Source organism: Zingiber officinale, chromosome 2B (genome assembly GCF_018446385.1).
Source record: "Zingiber officinale cultivar Zhangliang chromosome 2B, Zo_v1.1, whole genome shotgun sequence".
NCBI classification, from domain to species: Eukaryota; Viridiplantae; Streptophyta; class Magnoliopsida; order Zingiberales; family Zingiberaceae; genus Zingiber; species Zingiber officinale.
This window is the reverse complement of record NC_055989.1, coordinates 122,356,466-122,380,870: the sequence shown is the minus strand read 5'-3', so window position 1 is coordinate 122,380,870 and position 24,405 is coordinate 122,356,466. Positions and strand designations below refer to the sequence as shown.

The window sequence follows — 24,405 nt, the reverse complement described above, 5'->3', positions numbered from 1 at the left end:
CAACAACTTATCTCGTGCATTCCAACTAAACACCTGATCACCAGCATTTCTGTATTCCATCTATTCTGTTTATATTTTTTAGTTAAAGTTCGAGACTGTTCTCTCTCTCTATATATATAATTTTTAACCTGCACACCCTTATCCTGTGTAGTCCTGGGCACCTCTTATATGTCTGGGTGCCCGGATATCCGTCCGGGCACCCCGGTTCTCAAAAGTGAATCGGGGCAGGGTATCAAATCTCTCTTTCTCTCTCTCTCTCTCTCTCTCTCTCTCTCTCTCTCTCTCTCTATTGACTTTGTTTAGATGTCAGTGCCCTATCCCCCATCAACAACTTCTGCATTCCAACTAAACGCCTGATCAACAGCATTTCAGTTTTGAATATTATAATTTTGTAACAGTGTCTTATTTTTATTAATCTATTTCCTTAATGTGAATATATCTTCACTGTTAATGCAGTTTTGTCCAATATTACAAAGAGAAGGAGAAACTGGAACATAGGTACTGAGGGCAAGGAGGCAAGTTTTTGACTTGTTCCTATAACTTGGAAGTGCATCTTCTATATTAAAACTACTTTAATATTGGTCTTTCTTTTCTATTTTCTCCAATAATTAAAATGTGAACTAGGAGATTATTGAATCATCTTTGTCTCGCAAACCAAATATTAATCTGTGTTGGCTCTGCTATCCTAACAGATTGAAACAGTTTCCTTTTTTTTTTCCTTCTCATCTAATACAGAATAATCCAATATTGCCCTAACTGAAAATTGTTCCCATCTAAGTTGTTCGTCGCGTCTCAAGATCTTGCAAAGTAGTCTTTCAGTGGAAGTTGTATTGATTGTTTCACACATAATTTCCACCATTAACTACAGTGGTGATTATGTATTTGTATCTAATAATATTTGATTCAAGGAAAGAAAACTTCCTCGAAATTATGTATTTTGATGTGTTTCAATGTAATGCCTTGTGTACTTGCATAATTGCGTGGGGTAATCCTCGGTGAAAGATTGTGTGTCTAAGGACTCTATATTTCCTTGGAGAATTGATGTTCGAAGATGAAAAATAAAAGGGCTTTGCATATTTAAGTGTTATTTCGTAGGGGTAGAAATATAAAAGTGCCCCTTTTTATTAGAATTGTCAAAAGCATATTTTGTTTTAAAAAAATAAAATAGATGTTTTATGGGAATACTTTTATTCTCTATTATAGATATTATAGTTATAATATAAAAAAGTATTTTAATTTATTTTAATTTATTTTAATTTAATAATCAAAATTAATATAGAGAGTTTTTTATATTAAAATATTTTTTAATAATTTGATTAAAATTATTTAAATTTAATTTAATTATTTAAATTTAATTTAATTATTTAAATATTATTGTAATAGTTATAGTTTTAATTAAATTGAAATAATTTTGATCAAATTTGAACAGTTTGATTATTATAGCTACAGTAATTATGAATTCTTGCTGTTATAATTTATAATAGTTATGATATGTAATTACTATAATAACATTGAAATAAAAATAATTTTAAAATTAAATATGAGATGAAATGCCAATTTAATAATTAATAAAAATGGTATTTTTCTATGATTACAATACAAAAATATCCATTTGATTTTTACTCATATTCCATTAGTCTTCTATCAATAGACCTGATCTTGAGTCGGATTTAAATTGGTCCCGGTCCGGACTTATAATTTGGTCAATGGGTTGGTCATTCGTTGACCCGATTAAACATGTTTTAATCAGAACTAGGTGTGTAAATGAACTCCGTTCATGTGCTATTTGAAACTCGATTCGATAAAAGTTCATTTGAGTTTGTTTAATGAAGCTCGTTAAGATAAACAAACCAAGTTTAAGTTTACCAAGCTTAAGCTTTATAATACTCGGCTCGTTAGCTCATGAATATGTTTGTTAATAAGCTCATGAATTAACTTTTAAATAAAAAAATAATAATTTTGATATTAAATTTATAGGTTTTATATTCTATTTATGAAAATTATAGAAAAATATATTAAATTTATTTATTAGAATAAAATTATAAATTTTAATAAGAGCCATGAATATATTCGTTAAATAAAACTCGAGATCGGCTCGATTATAAACGATCCAAATTCAAACATTCAAGGGTTTGATTTATCTTAATTCGATTATACCCTTAATCAGAACTAATCCAACCTTTCGATTAAGGACCAAAAATAATCATGAATCGATGGTTTGAATCATTGGTTCAATCGTATTTTTACCATTGGGACCGATTGTTGGATTGATAGTTTGATTGTTGTAGAGTTTTTTTTTTTTTTTTTTTGATTGAGATTATTTGACATTTTTTTATTATAACTATGTTTCAGTGTTGGTTATTTTTTAAGCTTTATAAATAAAAGTGCTCGGCCACCGTGAGGTTGTAGCCACGCACAGCTGCCGTGCGGCCATCACCGCATGAGCGAACTCGGAGAGTCGTCGTGGACGAACACCAACAACAACCCTACCGGGTCGCTGATTACAGCCGCGTGGGGCTGCTATCACCGACCGATCAACCTCGCACGGGTCGCCGACCACACACCTGCTCAGGGCTGCCACCTACGGAGTCACTACCTGCGGTAGCCGACCGAGCAGCCACATGAAGCATTTAGGGAGAAATTTAGTTTCGAAGACAATGTTCCGATTTGAGCCGGAGAAAAACTGATCAAAAATTGATCAGATTTATAAATTAATTGGTCTATTAACTAAATAAAAAGGATGGATTTCTAAATCCATCTACCCATTAGGTAAATAAAAAAAAATCTATCATTTTTATTGAAGTAAATAAGGAAAAGTTTTTGACCGTTAAAATCTTTCCACAGTTTGTGTTCCCTCCTCTCAAGTAAACAAAGCCTAAAAGTCATACACACATTTAATTCATGTAAATATCGTACTATGAAACATGTAATCTCAATTAAATAAAGGATTTTTAATTTGTTCTTCAAAATTCAATCATTTCAATTAACATAATTTCTTTCACTTCAATTTTGCTAGGGTTCCGCTCAGATAAAGAACAATGTTCGATAATCTATCACCAATTTGATCACACTGAAAATAAGTGAGATTAACATCCACACAAGCTAACTTGGTTCTGTTATACAAATCTTGCAAAAAAGATTTGTATAACAGAACGTAAATTTTCCATATTTGATAAATATAGCACTGAGAATGAGAAAACAAATAAGTGAGTGACTTGTATGAATTCCCTGACAAATTGTGTTGAACTAACAATCTACTAAGTGATCACAAGCATACGAAACAAGCACTTTGCAAAACAATAGTAATGGCCTCTGTTGAATAAGCATACTTGACTATATGTGCCTGCGTCTTTTTGGACCATCTTCGGCATACAATTCCCAGATGTTGTGGTCGAGTTGGCTAAGATCGGGAAGTTCCGCAATGGCCAGCAAGTATTGTGTTAGTCTCAACAGCTCCTGATCATTGCTTCGATTCAGATGGGCTTTCCTAAAAGGTTTGATGGTGAGACCGTTCTGTGGGTTCATCACAAAGTTCCTTCGTAGATCGTCGAACATTATTGTATTTGTTGAACTATAAAACTGCAAGTTCCACCAGGAAAGCAAGTCAAAACTAAAAATTAGTGAGATTGGTATAACTAATGAGCTAAGTAGAATATGATCTTATTGTGACACCTCAGGAAATTGAGCCCAGATCAGGCCAAGTGGTTTGCAATCCAACATCCCACGAAAATCAGATTGCACTGTGATCATGGCCATGTGATCCAAAAGAGCAGTGATTTTGTAGTTGGGATTATTCAGAACCCCAAGCTGTCCCATCTTCAACTCCACCCATTTCATGCTGTAGAAAGAATCGAAAGAAGGAAGCTATAATAGCAACTAATAACAACCAAGTCTTATCTCACTAGGTGGGATCGGCGAAGGAAGCTATACGAGTAATAATTTTTATGCAATGAAAGAAATGCATGATCGAATGCAAAAGCAGGGTAGCTCACCCAGTCGCTGACCATATCATGATGTCATACTCCGCATAAACTGCAGAGAGAAATTCATGAAGATCTGCACATGTAGTTCATCTCACGATCGCCAATTAACAAGAACAACAAAAAAAATTACAATGAATGATGAACAAGAAAAACTTACAAGGCCGCATCAACTCATGTGGGTTTTCAGCGGCAGACTTGTGATCAAATAGAGTATAATCAATATCTAAAACAAGCAGCTTCTTTCCTTGGCGACATGGATTCAAAAGTTTGATCTGATAGAAGTGACCAACACGGAAAAATTTCTCATATGAGTATATGGTGACAAAATAGTATTCAAAAGTAATAATTTTTTTATTCATGAGAGCTGCACAAAATGGCTTCACAAATAAATCTAGATGTGGCAAAAATATTCCTAATAAATGCATTTAATTCATAAAAAGAATGACTCAACAAAGTTAAGGAGGTATTTTACCGCAGGTGTAGATCATAACTTCATCATCCCAAATTCTAGATTAAAAGATAGTTATCAACCAAAATAAACTTCAAAAGCTTTTCTCTTGTCAACTTGTTTTGAGTCTTACAAAATGATTATTGAGACTCTATGCAACTATTAGAGTACCCAGCCTACCTCAATAAAGTCATCATTATCATCATCACGCTCCCAACTATTTATAAGGTTGTCAGCATGATCTTATCCCACTATTAGCATTAAGATGCATGCTCAGGATTAAGCTTTACTTTAATCAAGATGACCTTCAATCTTTTTCATCTGGATTTAGGTCCACTATTGGAGGTTTTATGATGCATCGCTAACTAATGAGAACTAATTGTTTCTTCAATTTTGTTAAATAATTGTACTAGTAAAAGAATCGGATTCAATTAGATAGCTAGAGCAAGCAAAATGCAAGAACTAGCATCAGTATTATAATTCTTCCTAAAGCACATCAAAGCTCTCTATAACTCGTAGGTGAATACAGTACAAAGGGTGAATGCATGTATGCCCTTTCGATACAATTTCTCTTGCAAATCAAATAATACATAAACTATTTTTCTATATAAATCTTTATACATGTCATTAGCATCAGTTAAACCTGGTCAATGATGTTTTGCAAAATAATATATCTACAATGCTTTTATTATAATCTTCAAATTATTTAATTTAATTTTTCCTTCTCTGATTCCATCTTGGATTTTAGTTACTTATGATTACCTTCCATAATTAGATTTCCTTGCAAAAAATAGAACAAAAATAATAGATATAAGAAAAATGATTATGAAATATCATCAATTATCAAATTTAATTTAATATAGTGAACAGATCATATATTTGTAGGAATTATGTGCACTTTTCCAGCTACAAAAACAAAAAATATGTACCTAATAAGCAGTGGCCAACCTTATAGTGAGAAATCCTTGGAAACAATCAATTATTAAATTTAATTTAATATAGTGAACAGATCATATACTTGTACGAATTATGTGCACTTTTCCAGCTACAAAAACAAAAAAAAACAAAGCAATAGTATTATGTACCTAACCTTATAATGAGAAATCCTTCGCAACAATTTCTGCTTATTCACAAATTTATCCTTTATGTCTATGACTTCATCTTGCCCAAGCTCAAAATCGTCTATTATCTCTGGAGAATCCACTTGGTCCACGATAATTTCATCTTCAATAGTACTGTAAGGTTGTGTCAGCACAACTGCAGGATTCTATATATACTATGATATACATCTTACAGTGAATCCAAAGTAAAGCTCATGAATTTTAAATAAAACACAAAATTAATAAAAATAGTACAGCAAAGACTAACATAATGAAACATACGACATTATCTGAAGTCTATGTTGGGTTGCAAATAAAGTCCCATACATGGAAATGATCATTAACTTACAAGGGAAAGATATCTCCATTGGTATGAAGGCTTTTGGGTAGAGCCCAAAAATAAAACCACGAGAACTTAGGCCCAAAGTGGACAATATCATACCATTATAGAAATATCTGAATTCTTTTGGTCATAATAATTGGTATTAGAGCCCGGACTATCAGAAGGACTAACCGTCGACTGTGCACAAGGGTCATGGTCCAATCGAGCCATATGAATATTGACATCCAACGAAGGAAGTAGGGGCTCCCATGTTTGGATCAAGACGACCAAATACCATGCATAGAAGCCCTAGTTGTGATTAGACAATGAAGTCCTAGTAGATCGGTGGGTCAAGGATCAGACGACATCAAGTGGGTAGGCTTGAGGGGGTGGTCCTTCATTTGAGGAGGGGATTGTTGGGTTGCAATGGTTGCAAATAAAGTCCCACATTAAAAATATATGGAAAGGATCATGGATTTCTCCATTGGTATGAGGCCTTTTGGATAGAGCTCAAAAATAAAACCACGAGAGCTAGGCCCAAAGTAGACAATATCATACTATTATGGAGATATCTGAATTCTTTTGGTCATAACAGTCTAAACTAGCCTGGATTAGAAATGTCAACTCAGTATTTATTGGTCAAATGTTTCTTTTTCTTGCTAATAATTTTGAACACAAATAAGATATGAACTAATGTTACCTAGTGTAGCATTTATAAACTGCTGTCACGGGCATACATCTAGCTTCCAAGAGAAGTAGCATGCAATAGACATGAATCATGCTCTTCGAAAGCACATTAAGCTGTTGTCAACAGAATCACCACATAATACACGAGCAGTATATAGGTACATATGCAAATGCGCATTGATTAATTAACAAAATTATTTAAGACTTATTTGCATGCCTAAAAAACTTAAATTGTATAATTATTTAGATGTTAACCAAAAGAAATAAAACAAAAATAATAATCTGAAGCCAGAACCGACAACAAAATTCAGATAAGATGCGAGTTTCTAAAACAAACACTGATAGGTAAAAGATACGTCGATAATACAGAAGTTTCAAATTTTATTATGTAAAATTTAATAGTATAATCACCATTAAATTTCATGTAATCGCCACATTCCTCATTTGTACTAAGTTGTGGTTCAAAAAAGAAATCTTGAGGGTTTAGTTTATTCTTGTTTGATATGGCTCACATGCCAACATTTATAACTAATCCCCCACAGCATGATTCAAGTGGGATCACTTTTTGTTTGAAAGAATCAACATTTACTCTTGTAGCACCTTTTTGCAGGTCTTGGATCTCTTTTTTTTTCTTGATTCTTTATGTTTGCAACTACTTAACATAGTATTGGATATACGTCTCAAATATAGTATTAATAGAAAGAAAATATATACTTTATGTTTGCAACTACTTAACATAGTATTGGATATACATCTCAAATATAATATTAATAGAAAGAAAATATATACGACTCTTAGAATTAAGTGGTGTAAGTTAAAGGATAGAAAGCAAAATATATTCAAGGAGAAGGTAGAAGTACAAGCATTAGGTGAGTTATACGATGACTCTAATACAACATGAGATAAGATGGTATCAAAGTTAAAAATAGTAGCTAAGAGTGTACTCGGTGAGTCAAAGGAACATACACCACTAAGTAAGGAATCTTGATGGTGGAATGAGAAAGTACAAGAGAAAGTAAAGGAAAAACGAATAGTTTATAAGAAATTATATATTTGCAAGAATGAGGAAAACTTAAAAAAATATGCAATAGTTAAGAAAGAAGCTAAGAAAGTAATGAGTGAAGTAAAAAATAAAACTTTTAAATGATTATATCAAAAATTGGATACAAAAGAAGGAAAAAAGAGATATTTGTAAAATAACTAAAGTGAGAGAAAGGAAAACAAGAGATCTTATTCAAATAAAATATATTAAAGATGAATGTAATAGGGTATTAGTAAACGATGGAGAAATAAAAGAGCCGTGGAAGAGATATTTTCATTAATTTTTTAATGAAGATTCAGGTGACCAATTTAACTTAAGTAATTTAAGTAGGTCAAATGAGCATAAAAATTTCAATTTTTATCATAGAATTCAAACTTCAGAAGTAGAACAAACTTTAAACGGGATGCACAATAGAAAATCCGTTGGACCAGATGATATTCCGATAGAGGTATGGAAGTACCTAGGGAAACAAGGTATTGAATGACTTATAAAATTATTTAATATGATATTGAAAATGAAAAAAATGTCTGATCAATGGAGGATAAGTACTCTAATTCCCTTATATAAGAACAAGAGAGACGTAACAAATTGTGCAAACTATAGGGATATTAAACTAATGAGTCATACTATAAAACTTTGAAAAAAAAGTAATAGAAAAAAGATTAAAGAAACACAGTGACCAAAAATCAATTTAGGTTCATGCCTGGAAAGTCGACAATAGAAACTATAAATTTTCTTAGACAATTAATTGAAAAATATCGGGAGCAAAACCAAGATCTATATGTGATATTTATTGACTTAGAAAAAGCTTATGATAAAATCTCAAGAGAAATTATATGGAGAATTCTAGAAAAGAAAGGTTTTAACATAATATATTGAACTAATTAAGGATATGTACGAGGATATAACAACCAGAGAAAAGACTTCAAGCGGAGTAAGTGAAGCATTTCCAATAAAGATAGGGTTCCATCAAAGAATAAAGACTTTAGGCGGAGTAACTGAAGCATTTCCAATAAAGATAGGGTTCCATCAAGGATCAACTCTAAGCCCCTATCTTTTTACACTAATTATGGACGAACTCATGTGCACATTCAAGACACAGTACCGTGGTACATGTTGTTTGCAGATGATATTATTTTGATAGATGAAACAAGTGAAGGAGTAAATGCTAAACAAGAATCTTGGCGGAAAACAATAGAAAGGAAAGATTTTATGCTCAATAGATTAAAAACAAAATATATAAAATTTAAGTTTAGCAATATTAGAAGTAATAAGACAATTGTTAAGATAAGAGAGGATGAGTTGCTCGGAATCGAGAGATTTAAATATTTAGGATCATTTCTGCAAAATGATGGAGGGATTGAGAGAGATATCTTACATAGAATACAAGCAGGATGGTTAAAATGAAGGGGAGCGTCGAGTGTTTTATGTGACCGAAAAGTACCTCTAAAACTTAAAGGAAAGTCCTATAAAACCGTAGTTAGACCTGCTATGTTATATGGAGCTGAATGTTGGGCTATGACTCGAGCACATGAGCAGAAGATGAGAGTTATAGAGATGAGGATGTTAAGGTGGATCTGTGGGCATACGAGGATTGACAAAATAAGAAATGAGAGCAGTAGAGAGAAAGTCAGAGTTGCATCTATTGAGGGAAAACTCTGAGAGACACATTTAAGATGGTGCAGATATGTACTTAGACAACTAATAATTGCTCCAGTTAGGTGATGTGAAAATATGACAAACACACATCAAACGAGGAAGAGGAAGACCAAAAAAAGACTTGGTTAGCAATAATAAAATAAGATAATATTTATTTAAGTATAAATGATGATATAGTAGGAGATAGAACTCAATGACGTAACAAGATTCATATAGTCGACCCCACTTAATAGGATAAGGTTTGATTGTTGTTATTTGTTGTTGTATTTACCCACTCACCCAAGAAGAGACTAGTTTATATAAATTTCTAGTCAGTGACCATGGTATATTGATAAAAATTCTATTCATAGAATAGAGAATGAAAGGTTGAAATAGAGAAGAGGTTTTGTAGATTATAATGAGCCCCTCAGGATAAAAAGGATTTTTGTAACACTATGGCATGATACAATATATTTTAATCGAAGTGTTAGGGTTATAGCAAGATTTTCAGGAAATAGCTAGTTGACCTAATGCATAGTATATATGCAGTATGTGGAGAACAATATATGCAAGGAATGTATTAAAAATGATTAAATATTTATATCGATCTAAATGACTAACATATACCCAAGAATATTTACTAATCAATCCATGAGATTCATAATTCCACACAGAGAAATTATATGTCAATAATACAACATAGAATCAAACATATTTATTAGAAACATGCATATAACTAATAGCTTCAATGTTTATCACCTTAAAACTTGGTTAACACTTACAAGTTATGAAAACTTAATTTTAGTGTTTCACAATTACATATTAATCTTCTTTAATACAAAAGAATCACCATAAATGTCCTTATTGAGCTCTTGTTTATCAAATGAACCAAAGTGGTATCTTTCCATTCTCACCACACAAGTAGCCTATCTAACCCGGCATGATTGCGTAGCCTGCCTGGGGGCTTGAATCACTTAAAGTAATTGCATGTCCTATATGTGATGTGGTCCACTGTTTAAAATGCCTAGTCAAGTACATATAGATTGCTGTTTAAAATGTTAGTTATTAGGACGCGATGCAAAAGAAAAAACAATAAAACAACAAAAATGAGAATGCTAAAAGGTGATATTTATGGTCATCAGAAAAGATAAATAAAAAAACCCTAAGGGGGTGTTTGGTTGATGGGTTTGGGAATGAGGGAATGGAATGATAGTAAAAGATGTGTTTGGATTGTGGGTTTAGGATGACAATTTGGGAATAATTTCTAGATTTATGGGAATCAATCAAACCCATATAACTAGGTGGGTTTCATTTCCATTCTCATTCCCATTACACCTTACTATCAAACTCATACCCATAGTCATTCCCATCATTTAACCAAACGCCACCTAATATTCAAAAGCAAGTTGATGTAAAATGAGAAGAAGAAAATTAAGTTGAGAAGGAATAGATATGTTAAAAGGCAATTGATCAATTACATAAGTAGATGAGTTGGATCAACTATTGGAGAGTCTATGGGGTAAGGCGAGACAAAATAACATTTTAGTCAATGTAATAAAAAACAATTAATTTATTTGAATAATTCTATGGATATAGCCTTGCATGTGGCCAACATATATAGTTGGAACTAGCACATCTTGAAGAAGATGATGATTTGTGGAACTCCCTTCCACTATATGACTTCAGCTCTGTTTAACTTAATCACAACCAAAATTCAATTGATAATCATTGAACCTTGACTTAACCATATATTGGTGTTCACTATAGCATCATTAAAGCTCATCAAACCATTAGTACATATTATCAAACTTGGGTTGGAAATGATTGTTTAAGGGGCATGTTATGAAAGGGCACACACTTAACATATGGTATTTAGTAAAGGATGCAACTCATTCCTAAAATACCCCTATGATTCTTAAGCACCTTAAAACTTTTAAAAATATTTTGATGACTGATCTAGTTCGAGATCAAAGGATGGAATGACTTGGTCAAAGTAACCACGATCAAGTAATTTTGACCGGCTAGATAGAAATTAAGTAGGTTTTCTTCAATTCAATCTTCTATCGGGCCAGACTTTAATCAAGTCGGCTTCCTTCAGGTCAGGCTTCAATAGACATGTCGAGCTTCAATAGATTGAGTAATTAGGAGATCTTTCGGGCAAGGGTCTAAAAAGATTCGAGAAGAACGTTAAGAGGATAGCCAAGTAGAGACTCGGCTTAGCCACTTCGATGCTCAAGTTAGACCTTTGAGAAAAGGTGGAAAAAACTAAAAAGAGTAGAAAGTTATTAGATTGCTTGCCTTGATGCTGTAACCGGTTACCTTTAAATAGAAGTCAACGAGTGACCCTATTTCTCGAAGGACGCAACTCTTCCTTTCATTATCAAGAGACGCATCTTTGTATGATCGGTGCTTTAACTATCGCATCCCATGGTGTGATCGACGCTTCAACAACCGCCAATTTGAGTCCTAATTTGGGCCAACCACATTAGGATGCTACTCGAGCTTAATTGATTTAAGGTCTTCTTTTGAAACTTATTTGGTTGATGTAAAATACCGGAAATAGACGAATATGAATAAGGGAATTTTTCAGAATTTTTGGACGTTTTCCGGGAATTTTTCGGAGCTCGTTTGGACGAGTTTATGGGGATAAAGGTGGGTCTCGAAAAGGCCGGATTAGATTACCCCACTAAATGAGGAAAAGTTTTATTTTCTTAATCTTTTCCTATTTCCCTTTTTCTTTATTTCTTTTCCCTGTGTTTTGTATTTTCCCCGCGTGCCATTCTTCTCCACCGCCGAATTCACCCGTGCCCTAACTTCCTGGCGCCGGCGGTTACCTCTTTCTCTCCGATCGAACGCCGGCCAAGCTTCTTCTTCCCCTCTCTTCCTCGCGGCCCGAAGATCCCTACACTGTGCCCTAGCCATCGTCTTGGCCGCGCCTCCTCCACCCGACAGCGATGTCGCCGCACGGGACAGTGCCGGCGACACTCGAGCCAATGCCAGCCGAGGGCCCTACTATTTCCTTTCCCCTCGTGGCTGTGTCCTAGAGCAGTGTCGCCGATTTCCTCTGTGCCAACGCCGACTACTTGACGCAACCATCCAGCCGCCCTCAGTGTGCCCTAGATCGTCGGCGCCGATTGGGGCTCAGGACATAGAGGTGAGGATCCGGTTCTGGACTAGGAGGGAAGTGTCGGGTTGGTTTTTCCTTTGCTGGTTCTTCTAATCAGATTTTGGATTCTTTTTTTTTGTTGTAGTTTAGGTCAAGTTGAGCCAGGAGAATTAAGTGTTGTGGTGATCTTTGGTGATTTTGGGATCCGACAGTCCATTTCTGCCACCCGGGTCCAGCAGCCACGAACTTGGCAGAGAATCAGTGATCTTCACCTTTGATTTTCTTTCCTGTTGTGTTTCTTTGCTGTGTATGTTCTTCCTCCTGGTTGTGGATCAAGGGTACGAGATTTGGAGAGGAAGAGTCAAGAAGTCTTTGCCGAGAGCTTGTTATTCTTGTCCAGCGACACCTGGTTTCCAACAGCAACCCTTCCATCCAGCACAGCTGTGATTTGAGGTAAGGATTATATGTATTTAAATATTGGTTGTAGATCATGTTTCGAATTGGAGGATTTGGTTAGATGATCATGTGAATTTAGGTAAGGAACATGATTATGGTACATATTGATTTAGGTAGGAATTGGTACATACATAATTGCTTATGTGTTGGAATTGGTGAGGTGTGGTGAATTGTGAAGGGGATGTGGATCTATTGGATTGATTCACTATGATTTAATCCTAATAGGTTTAGGATTTAGTCATTTTGATTTAATGATATAATTAATTGTAAAATGTGTTGTTACAGGACTGTGATTTGAGACGGGCGTCTCGACATCGGATTGGTTCGATTCAATCTATATCGGAGGCGGGTACCTCTTGACTTATCTTTTATGATATTGTCATTGGATATGCATAGTATTTTATAACTACATGCAAGGAACATGTTTGCCTTTGGTATGTCACTGTTTGATATCCATAGCATGTTAGGTTTGTCACCTGTGATGTATCCGTGCTTATATCTCGTGATTTGTTGCCATGATTATCTTGTTACCATGAGTATCTTAGTTTCTAGAGTGACATACCATGCTTACTGAGGTTAGGATTAGGATTTGGATTGTTGTTTCTGGCCTGTGTATCTAGATTGTCTGATACTTAGGTTTTATGTCATGACTGGCTTGTGTACCTCTATTTGTATATCATATATGATTTGTGTACCTAGACCTTGATTCTTGATATGTGCATATTGTTGGTACATATGTTATGGAAGGAGATATGTTTAGGATCTAGGTTGTTATACCATAGAGGACCTGTATGCCCTAGATCCGTGGATTGACCTACTGATACCGTGGGACCCATATTATATATATATGGATATGGTTATGTTGATTTGTTTATGACTATGCTTAGTGTCATGCATCATGATTGCATGCTGCGCGATTGTCGGCTCCACTATGGTTGAGCACATCGCCATGTATTCGCACACACCACCACTCATGGATTTGTGGTATATCGAGGCGGTGTGTGGCGGTTCTCTTTAGCTCCGTTGGTCATATGACCCGTGTAGTAGCCGTGATCGATTCCTTCTGTTTAGCTCTGGCATTTAGTGTAGCGATGTAGTGGCCGTGACGGTGGACTCTGTTAGCTCCGTTGGTCGGGAGGCTCGGTGGTAGCCAGAGATATCCTCCCGTCGTTGTGTCTGGGAGTTGAGAGCATTGAGCTCCCCATTTATGATTCGGGTACCGGGAGATGAGAGATCCCGTCCACTCGGTCACTCATCGAGAGTAGTGACGAGGTTATCATCACCCTACCCACTCGGTCTCGCCATTTGTGTGAGATGACTGATTGGCGTCGCAGGACGCATCATTCGCATCATATGCATTGATGCATTTATTTCTTATGATTGTGTTTGCGCATTTATTTGTTGCATTTGGTTGGATGCATATGTTTGACATCATCTGATTTAGGCACTTTCGGTTTGTGACCCTTTTATGCGGATAGGAGTTCTGGTGAGTCTGACTTCCTTAGTTACCTTTCGGTTTGCATCTTTCCTAGATATATGATTAGGAAGTTGTATGTTTATTCTTTGTTAGATATATCTTACTAGGCATGTCTATTGGTATTCGCTGAGTTGTTGAACTCACCCCCGTGGACTCTATATTTTTCAGGTACCAGGTTATTTATGGTATCGCTTGGAGCATCCTGTCTGCTGGTCCCCACGTCACATCAGAAGACATATCGGTTTCACGTATGTTTTATTTGTTTATGTATCAGTTTGTTTAGCTCTATACTCCGGTTTTGTTTTTGGAGTGTTGATGTTGTTATGTGGTGTTTTGTATTTGTTATTGGTTGTGTAAGCCTAGCCGGCTAGCAGTTTTGTGTTTTGGTTTTGGTACAGCCGAGTGGGCTGCTTTATTTTTAACTGCGTGGTTGTGTCAGCTAGAGGCTGAATTAGATATTAACTGCGTGGTTTTGTTTTCTTTTATTGTATTATTCCAGCCGCCTGTGGCTGAGGTATATAGTGCTTGTAGAAAAGTTTCAGATTGTCCGCCGTACAGGGGAGATGCTGCCGAAATTTCTTCGGACAGAGACTCCTCCGGGGCGTGACAGTTGAAGCTTGGTTTAATCTTACTCGAACTCGGTCTAAACGGCTCTGAGCTCGGTCTGTCTTGACCTGAGTCAGTTTGAGTTGGCCCGAGTTCATCTTGACTTTAACTTCCAGCTCAGCTTGACCTTTGACATGGCCATGCCACATGGTCCTAAGTGTCCTCACCATGTCAATGACCTTCAAGTGGTGAAAATGAACAAATAACTACATGAATTAATTTCCGAGAGCATGACGAATCCAATGATGATTATATTTTATAATTTTGACCACCAAAAGACTATTAAGAAATTTTGGCCAAATCATATTGATGTCTTTCAGTGATCCAAACAAAAAAGCAAATGCACGAATGGTCTCTTAAGACCCATAAACACAATGATAGTCTCATATTATCAATTTTGCCATTGGACCATTGCTGGACCATTAAGGTATTTTGGCTAAATCACCATGATAGCCTTTGAGCAGTTAAATAAAAAAGAAAGTAAGGGCATGAATGGACTTGTGCGGGCATCATGAATAAAATAGTGGCCTTATATTAATTTTGACCATTATAATATCATTAATATATTATGTATATGAAAGTCATCAAGGTCATTTGGTTTTGATATGACCAAATCACCTTAATCATTTTTTCAGTGGTGAAAATAGTAATATAAGAGCATTATTGCATTTCTGATGATTCTACAAGTTCATTCATACTTTTGTTTTTTTAATTCAATATTCTACCGCAATTACATCCATGATGCTATAATAAAACTATTCATGCTCTTAATTTTTTTACCATTAAAACGCTATTAAGGTGTTTTGGTCAAAACACCTTTTAGTGGTCAAAATGACAAAATAAAGTGACCACTGGATTCAGCATGCTCTTAGAAATTAATTCATAGTCTTATTGATTTTGACTACTACAAGGTATTAAAATAGTTTTGAAAAGTTTTAGAAGCATTTGGATGATTATATGAGTATTTTTGGACAAAGAGTATCTCTTGGTAAATCTAAAAGTGCGACGTGTACTTGTGTAATTACCAAATATCAGGTGTGCCCTTTGGTAAGGCCATTATTTAGGTTCTAAATGGTTGTGTAAACCAACCCAATTACCATCATTGTTTAAACTCTTGTCAAGATCAAGTGAGGTCAATATGAATTTTACTGACTTAAGTGTAAATAGGTGGGAACTTAGTTGTACATATATAACTTCTATAGATGTATATGTAAAATGACAACTAGGGGATACCCAATACTTTTTCCCTAATCAATATGGTATCAAAACTTTGATGATCTTCTCCATCCAGACTGCTCAATGCAATCTACTTCATACAATCTCCTCTCAGCGAAATGTTCTCCTTGCCATCTATTTTTGTTATCCCTAGCATATGATAAGCATGAACAACAGATCTATGTGTAATATGGACTATGATATACCACACTCTTCTTCTTGGTTGAACCACCTGTTATGATTCAAATTATAACAAATACAAAAGTCTACTAGCCTTTGAGTCTAGCTTCGACCTTAGTTCGGGAAACAATTAAACAATATCGAGTGGGAAGAGTTTGGTCAAGTTGGGTAGAGTTGGGCTATTTATTTTGGATTTAGTATAATTTACTGACTCAAATTTAGTTGAGTTAGTTAGATTTGGCCGAGTCACAGGAAATTCACTCAAGATGAGTCGAGGTGGGGTTACAATTTATAGCTTTAGTTAAATCAGTTTGTGGTTGTGGAATGCAGTAGAGCAAGGTTAACTCACCATCTTCCATTGAAGAATTACTCATCATCTTCTACTGCTATTAGTCCTTACCCCTTTATTTTTTAATTCACAAATGGAGAATAATATCTTTATGTCTTTTAAGATCCGACTACATTTCCATGGGCTTGTTCTGACGGAGACTAAAGTTCCTACATAAACTATCTAATAGCCCTTAGTTTAGTTCTCCACGTTAGCAAGTACTATTTTCGTTCCCAAAATTAGTTTCAGAAGTTCAAACTTTTCATTGTAGAATTGCTATGAATTGATTGGAATTTCTAAAGTTGATTAGCCTTCGTTCCCACTCAATTGTTCCTTTGTTTGAGAACTTTAACTTAGTTTAAACAATGAGAAATTTACAATCATCTACAGTTTGACCTCTTGAATGTTGCAGATTAACCGGGTATCATGTTGTCCTGGAAATATTACAAATTTCAAATTTTATCAATTATATCTGTTTTGCTTCTCATGCTATTCCTTGGCAATTGCTATAATATCAAATGCATATAGGAAGTCTGGAAAGTCATCTTGCGCATTACATAATTTCCATGCTCCCAAAAACTCTACTATTGATTCATTGTGGTAAAGAAAGGCTCCACAAGCTAACAAGCATATCCAGGATTATATATAAAGATAGTTTAATTCATACTATTTACCGACATGACCTACGGGAAGGAGGACGAACCCTATCATGGTCATCTTGACGCCGGGTTTGAGGTTGAGCTGTGAGATGAGGAGGGAGTCATCGCCAAGCTTGGCGGCGAGCTTGGGGTACAGGAGCTTTTGGCGCTTGGGCAGGACGGTGGTCACCTCGCAGATGCGGCGCTTGAGCTCCGCCACGCTATCGTCGCCGCACACCCTCACGGTATACTCCTTCCCGCTCCACTTCACCGCCAGCGTAATCTCCTCCGTCGCCAAGGACAACTCGCCTCCCTCCATTCCGACGGCAGAGCTCGTCGCCGCCTCAGCTGCGGAGGAGGAGGAGGACGCCATGGTCAATCTCTCGATCGGGCTTCATCCCTCCGATTACTTATACTAGGTCTTTGTCACGTGTCTTCAGCGTGTCTAGCGAATGGAAACAAAAAGCATGATTTTGACGAAACCCAAATTTCTTATAATCATTCAATAATACAGAATATATATATATATATATATATAAATTTAAATATTATGTTAATCTTTATGAATAATTTGTAACTAAATTTATTTATTAGTTTTTATAAATATTATTTAAATACAAAAATTAATAATTTATAAATTTTTATAATATTAAATTATTCATATTAATTTAATTTAATTTCGTTTATAAGGATGAATTTGATTAAAAAAAAGTTAAACTTATAAACAAGCGATCAAGGAGATTAGCCAACCATTCACATTCATCCCACACTTATTCAGTAACTGCTGGACAACACATTTCAGGGAAACTCTGACGAACATTAGTCAGGAAGAGGGATATCGGCAAGGTCATCCCTGTACGGAACCACTTCAGTGCCCTTATTGCCATCCGAACTACGCACTCCACTTTCCATCTCTACCTGTGACGCATCGGGCTTGTCCACAAATGTCACCACCGTATCCCTTCGGATCGTCAAGTAGATGACGGCCAGGACGTAGGCCGCCATGAAAGGGAACACGACGATGCCAACGAAGACTGTGGCAGCCTTCGGAAGGCTGCTATGGATGAGCCATCCCACGAAGCTTGTGCTCAGGAAGTAGATGTTGATTCCTATGATTCCAAAACCGAGGATCCACGAGACCACGATCACCTGCGTTATGAGTTTCACTTTTTAGAATATTGGATTATAGTTTAATGCTCGATCTGTGTGTTATCTTTCAGATAGACTCACATAAATTGAGTTCTTGTGAGGCCCCATCTTCGTGCTGCTGCTGCTGAACTTGAGCAGAGGGATGAGAGCAAAAGGCAGCTCAAAGGAAAGTATCATCTGCAGTATTTGACAGTCGGTCACATTTGTTTCAGATGAGCTTGATATGCAGAAATGGAAAAGGAGAGTTTTTTTTTTTTTTTTATTTGGTACCGATGCGATAATTATAAGCCTTCCTGCTCCAGCAGAGCCTCCTATAATCGCGACGATGAGGCTTGGACCGATCGCGATACATCGAGTCATCAGGTTCTGAACCCACATCCTCATCTTGATGTCTAAGAAACCCTGCATTTACAGTGTTGAAGGTGGATGAGAAACAAAATCGCTTTAAGTAGGCATTGATCTTGACCATCCAAGTGCTTGTACCTGCATGATATATTGGCCAGCGTATGTGCCTGTTATTGTAGAGCTTTGTCCGGAGGCCAGCAATGCAATCCCGTAGACTATTGAGCTAGATTTTCCCAGGACATTCTGAGTACAGAGTACAGATGTTCAAGTAGCAGCACATGGTTAGTGTGATCCTCCTGTGATCATGAAAAAATTTAGAACTAATTTTATGAGACAACAAAAGACCTTGAGCAAGAATGACGCTGAATTGAGAGTTAAATCATCGCATCTATCAGCATCATCAGCAGAGAGGTTATTAGCAGCACAGACAGTCCCAGAGACAGAGACCACAGCAATGTTGATCAGCAATGCAACAAACAGCGCGAAACCGCTCTCGAGGAAGAAGAATCTGCATGCATCCTACAGGAGGGAGACGAAACATAAGAGCCTAATTGGTGCTGTCACGCCATTAAGCAGTATATTTCCTACATGGACGCCTTTGACAGAGGGGGGAGTCTTCCTTGAGAGCACCAAAGCCGAATGCAGGAACAGATTGTGCCTACATGAATCAAGAAGATATGTATACTTCTCCAGTGAAATCCAATGCAGGAAGCATTCCGAGATGGATCGACTACTTACGGCATGACGAGGGCGCCCAGGAGCGCTATCGCATCACTGGTAGCACTGTTGCCGCGGAGCCTAGGCACAAAGAGCCCCTTCATCACCTCAGCAGCTGGGGGTTTTACATAGCTCATCTCTCCAAAGTAGCAGGCGGCCAAGATTAACACCAGCACTGCTATTAGAAGCTCAAGCTTCCGGACCTGCAAGCTATTAGTCAGGTTTGACAAAAAAATTTCTTCAGAAAGATTATAAATTTAGTTTTGAGTTTCAAAAATATTACTCCATATCTCTGAAGGCCAAGGAGCATCAGAGTGCTCAGGCCTGTGATAAGCACACCTGCCCACAGTGGGATATGGAACAAGATGTTGAGCGCAAAGGCAGTTCCTATCACTGCATTAAAATGAAACCATTAATTAATTAGTTAAACATCATTAAAGAAGAATTAAACTCGAGGAAGAACCTTCAGGTATATCAGCAGCAATCACTGCTAACTCTGCCAGCACCCAAAGACAGTACTTAAGGTGCTTGGGGTATTCTGATTTGCACAGCTCCGCAAGGTGCTTTCCTTTGTAATTATCATACACAAGAATTGGTAAACTAAAGTTTGAATAACTAATAAGCTTCAATCTGTTCTTGAAAGTTACCATATACCTGTAGACACACCGAGATTCGCCGATAATGATTGTATAATCAGTGCGAAAACGAGACCAATCAGTATCACCCACAAGAGCTGTTTCCATAATTTTGATATCAGAATCAATCAACTGAGTGAAATACAACATGTAAAAGAAACGAAGTCATGATTATCTACCTCGTACTTGTGATTAGCTCCTGCTTGTAGATCGGTTTCCACTGCCAAAAAAATCCACGTAAAATTCACATGAAACTTTCAACAACGAACCACACAAGATTTAGGAACACAAAGAGGTTTGTCATACAATTCCCAGGATCAAGGTAAGCCATCGACACCAGGAATCCGGGTCCAACGTGAGCAAGGAACTTCTTCCATCCAGATTTCTGTACTCATGAAGAAGAAGGAATAATTCATTTCATAAGCCAGAGAGTGAACACGATCGAAGAAGGAATTCATTCATAAGTCGATATGTATGTGACCTGCTGTTGCTGCTGCTCATCAACTTGCTTGCATGGCCTCTCCACGTCGATGTTTTCACCATCCTCTTCTTGAACACATGCAACTCTGTTACTGCCTCTTTCACGAGCACTCTCTCTTGTGATCTCCCTCGCTGCTTCCATGGATACTGACCAATGCCTTCCAATACCAGTAAGCCACCTTCTGCCAGCTGATTTATAGACCTCGTCCGGCTGATTAAAATAACCATATGGCCAGAACTATCTTGTTTCCCTCCCATTTGGAGTGCTATGAGACGTTGCAGGGCAGTGCAGTGCTATCTGAAGTCAAATATTAGGTTGGGAGAGAGCAGTTGGCAGCTTGCCAAATATATATAATAATCATACTCAAAATAATCTAAGGTACGTATTCGGCCATTAGATTGTGATTTAGGTGCTGGCATGGCCTAGCAATGCCAGAAGTGGTTGGTTGGATTATAAAATAACAGTGAAACAAGCTGGGAATCAGTACCTTGCCATTCTGTTGGTTGTCCCATTGTTATTGTAAGAGAAAAAAAGAAAGAATATGTAGCAAGGGGAGCTCGATAACTTTAGGCCAAAAGGCAAACTAAGTGAGATGTTGTACGAAATCAATAAACTGAATGGATGTAGAAAGAGTGAAAGCTTGATGCTACCAACCACAACAGAAGTACAAATGCTGTGAAGGAATGGCATTCCAATATCAGATATATGAAGCTTCGCTCCAACCTAGCTCTTATTACAAATTAAGCTTCCTTTGAAATAGTTAATCCAAAGCTTCTTCCCTACTTATTAGTCGAGTTGATCTTCAAATCAAATTATGTCTACAAATGGTACGTAAAAACCATAAATATTAATTGTTCGTAAATTTTTGACTAAATAAGAATTAGCTTAGAAACAATAATGGTGTCATCTGTGAATTGCAATATCTAAAAGTTGGAATGCTAACAAGAAGAATCATCCCTTCTATCACTCTTTAATTTTAAGAATAATTAGAGTTTTATTAGGATAACTTTTAAAAAATATTAATTAGAATTTTTATTGAATAAACTAAAAGATTGCTTAGTCTTTTAAGAAAATATATTAGGGGTTAGTTAGGTTTAGATTAGGTCATCATGTTGTCAATTTATAAAAATGGGTAATTTTTTTTAAAAAAGTTATAATAAGAATTTTGAGTGATTATAAGGGGGCGTTTGGTTAAATGATGAGAATGACTATGGGTATGAGTTTGATAGTAGGATGGAATGAGAATAGGAATGAAAATGAAACCCATCAAGTTATATGGGTTTGGTTAATTCCCATAAATCTGGTAATCATTCCTAAAATGTGATTCCCAAACTCACAATCCAAATACTATCTTTTACTATCATTCCATTCTCTCATTCCCAAACTCATCAACCAAACACTCCCTAAGTATAATGACACCGAACAACATAGCGATTATCTTGTGACCTAATGAGAAGGTGGGTTTGAGAAAAAACAAGAAGAGATAATAGTTGCCTTTTAGATTTTTTTTGAAGAAGAAAATTATTTAATATTTGAGAATTAATTCTCAAATAAAAAAAATCTAAATAAAGAAAATAAATCTTAATATAACTCCTAAAGAAAATTTTTTTAAAAGAAATAAAAAAATATTAAATAAACTCATAATTCAAAATAACATAAAAAGATAGAAATTATAAAAAGTATCTAAAATACCAAAAAAAACCTTTAAATATATATAAAAAATTACCAAAAATAATTAGTCCGGGAGGAAGAGCATTTCGTACCAAATCGATAAAATTCACTAATAACTATTGAACTTTAAGAGTGACCATTGAGACACTGCGGGAGATACCACTCCCCATCCCTTCATCCTTCAAACAAAACAACACTTTGGTTTAGGAAGTTCTAAGGGAGGATGTGGCATACTGCAGTGCGGCGCTTTCTTATCCAGTGGTCTCCCAAAAGCTTCCCAAGATCTGAATCCATCACTTTATTGACAATATAGAGTATATTGTTCAAAAGAAATATATACTGCGCATTGCTCCCATCTTCATAAGTTTTGGATTTTTCATCCAAATTAGATTCCAAATATGACATTGTCAGAACCATATGATAACCTAGAGCCGTGCTCTCAAAAGTCTCTCCATCTTTATCCTCGGGTTGTTCTATAGGATCTGGAACTGATTCCTCCACCACCTGAGAAGACGGTGTTGGAGCTTCCACAGCCGGTAGCGGCGGTGGTGGACCCTCTCTAAGTTTAGTAAATCAGGGGTGTAACCAAGATTTAAAATTATCTGGGGCTATTCATCGGCATTGGTGTTCCGGGGATGATGATCGCGGCCGAGTCATGATGATATGACGGAGTCAATGTCGCTTGTGGCAGGGAGAGCAGCGATAACAAAACTATCAATGAGGATAGCAATGAAGGTAATGTTGTGGTGGTCAGATAGGAAGGTAGCGATAGCAGGGTCGCGGCTGTGGTTGGGACAATGTCCTACAAATATAGCGCGCTAATAAGGAGAAGGTTAGTCGTGATTATGCTAGTCATGTCGTAGCTAGACGCATGCGAGGAGGGACAAGGAAGGCGGCGGCACCGGCTGCTCGTGGGGGAAGATAGAGCAATACATGTAGGGAGGTAAAGTAGCAAATAAGGAAAAATTTAGATTTAATTAAAATTTTTGACAATTCAATTGGGAGAAATAAGGACTGAAATAAAAATACTATAAATTATATGGACTAAAATAAAATGAGGATGAGATTGAAATAAAATTTTACTTATAAGTTTTTAAAAATAGGTGGGGCTGGAGGCCACCCTACCCCAAGGGTGGCTCCGCTCCTGGCAACAATCTTATCCAAGTCTTCCTCGTATGATATATAATCAGTATAATCAGTTGTTTAATATAATTTGATAAAGGTTTAGACTTATTTTTCTGGACAGAATATGAATCTGGAATGAATAAAGGATCATTATCAAACACAGTGCTCCCATCACGGCAATGCTTGACCCTTGAGTCTTGTGGCAATCAACTTCACTTTCATCCCATCCGAAACTTGTTTATAGTCGAAGATCTGCTCCACTTTGTTGATCCAATCAACAAATTTCTTTGTCTGTGACATACCAAAAAATTCACGTAAATCAACTTGAAATCCGAGATTTCCATGTTGATCCTCTCGACTACGTGCCTCATGATCTTCAAGATTTTGCGTTGTTAGACGTTGAGTTAAATCTATGACTTACCTATATAAATCCTCAATATCGTCCTAGGTGCTATGACCATGGTATAAGACTTCCTCAGCAGGAACCTACTTGGCACGACCATGATTATGACAAACGACCTTCCATTGGATAAAATGCTCGATCGACTTACTCAATCGAAATTTGTCAGCTCTGATATCAGCTGATATAGGATAGTATAGCGATTATCTTATGGGCTAATGAGAATGGGGGGTTCGAGGAGAAGGCAAAAAGAGATAATTGTTGTCCTCCTGATTTTTTTTTTTCAAATTTTTTTTTTAATATTAGAGGATTAATCCTCAAATAGTTAAATATATATTTATATAGATTCCAAACTAACCCAAGCAATCATAATATATGGACTACAATTCTTAACTTGTAAAGAAAGTAAATTAATTCTAAAAAAAGAAAAATTGCTCAAAATCTAAAAAAAATAAAATATAAAAGATAGAAATTATAAAAAATAACTAAAATATAAAAAATGTCTTAGATATCAAAAATAAAAATTGTCAATAATAATAATAATAATAATAATAATCCTACATCATATAATTAAATACTTTTATAAATTATTTTTTTAAAAAAAAAATTCTTCTTTCAGCTTATTTATCGTTAAGTCCATAATAAAAAAGGATAGT

The 24,405-nt window shown here is 36.0% G+C and overlaps 3 protein-coding genes across 4 annotated transcripts in view; 1 reads left to right on the top strand and 2 right to left on the bottom strand.

Moving 5' to 3' along the window:
- The window catches only part of LOC122046968 (cytochrome b-c1 complex subunit 8-like), a 5,511-nt gene extending 4,535 nt beyond the window's left edge, over nucleotides 1-976 (top strand). Inside the window, exons 2-3 of one of the 2 annotated variants that reach the window (XM_042607950.1) lie at nucleotides 457-515; nucleotides 736-976. In XM_042607950.1, coding sequence (XP_042463884.1) covers nucleotides 457-505 — 49 coding nt within the window. In that variant the 3' untranslated portion in view covers nucleotides 506-515; nucleotides 736-976. Of the gene's footprint in view, nucleotides 1-456 lie in introns of both variants that reach the window. The other variant, XM_042607949.1, reaches the window with a different exon arrangement.
- A 2,053-nt stretch (nucleotides 977-3,029) lies between these two features.
- On the bottom strand, nucleotides 3,030-17,617 carry LOC122046967 (ubiquitin-like domain-containing CTD phosphatase). The gene is made up of 6 exons (XM_042607947.1): nucleotides 17,292-17,617; nucleotides 5,522-5,666; nucleotides 4,141-4,255; nucleotides 3,993-4,056; nucleotides 3,673-3,838; nucleotides 3,030-3,579 (listed from the first exon to the last, which is right to left on the bottom strand). The coding sequence occupies exons 1-6, from the start codon at nucleotides 17,597-17,599 to the stop codon at nucleotides 3,334-3,336; spliced, it is 1,044 nt and encodes a 347-aa protein (XP_042463881.1). The 5' UTR covers nucleotides 17,600-17,617; the 3' UTR covers nucleotides 3,030-3,333.
- A 350-nt stretch (nucleotides 17,618-17,967) lies between these two features.
- On the bottom strand, nucleotides 17,968-20,707 carry LOC122049489 (metal transporter Nramp5-like). The gene is made up of 13 exons (XM_042610865.1): nucleotides 20,554-20,707; nucleotides 20,379-20,457; nucleotides 20,252-20,292; nucleotides 20,092-20,170; nucleotides 19,901-20,005; nucleotides 19,721-19,830; nucleotides 19,459-19,640; nucleotides 19,309-19,378; nucleotides 19,066-19,239; nucleotides 18,859-18,963; nucleotides 18,646-18,777; nucleotides 18,457-18,552; nucleotides 17,968-18,375 (listed from the first exon to the last, which is right to left on the bottom strand). Exons 1-13 carry the CDS (start codon nucleotides 20,692-20,694, stop codon nucleotides 18,046-18,048), a joined length of 1,644 nt encoding a protein of 547 aa, XP_042466799.1. The 5' UTR covers nucleotides 20,695-20,707; the 3' UTR covers nucleotides 17,968-18,045.
- Between the last annotated feature and the right edge of the window lie 3,698 nt (nucleotides 20,708-24,405).

Coding starts and splice junctions, on each gene's coding strand:
- LOC122046967 (XM_042607947.1), bottom strand. CDS start 17,599: ATGGCGTCCTCCTCCTCCTCCGCAGCTGAGGCGGCGACGAGCTCTGCC. Junction 5,667..17,291: donor GTCAAGATGACCATGATAGG/GTTCGTCCTCCT, acceptor ACAACCTTACAG/TACTATTGAAGATGAAATTA. Junction 4,256..5,521: donor GAAGGATTTCTCATTATAAG/GTTAGGTACATA, acceptor CACTTCTATCAG/ATCAAACTTTTGAATCCATG.
- LOC122049489 (XM_042610865.1), bottom strand. CDS start 20,694: ATGGAAGCAGCGAGGGAGATCACAAGAGAGAGTGCTCGTGAAAGAGGC. Junction 20,293..20,378: donor TTACCTTGATCCTGGGAATT/GTATGACAAACC, acceptor TTTTTTTGGCAG/TGGAAACCGATCTACAAGCA. Junction 20,171..20,251: donor GAGCTAATCACAAGTACGAG/GTAGATAATCAT, acceptor TTATGGAAACAG/CTCTTGTGGGTGATACTGAT.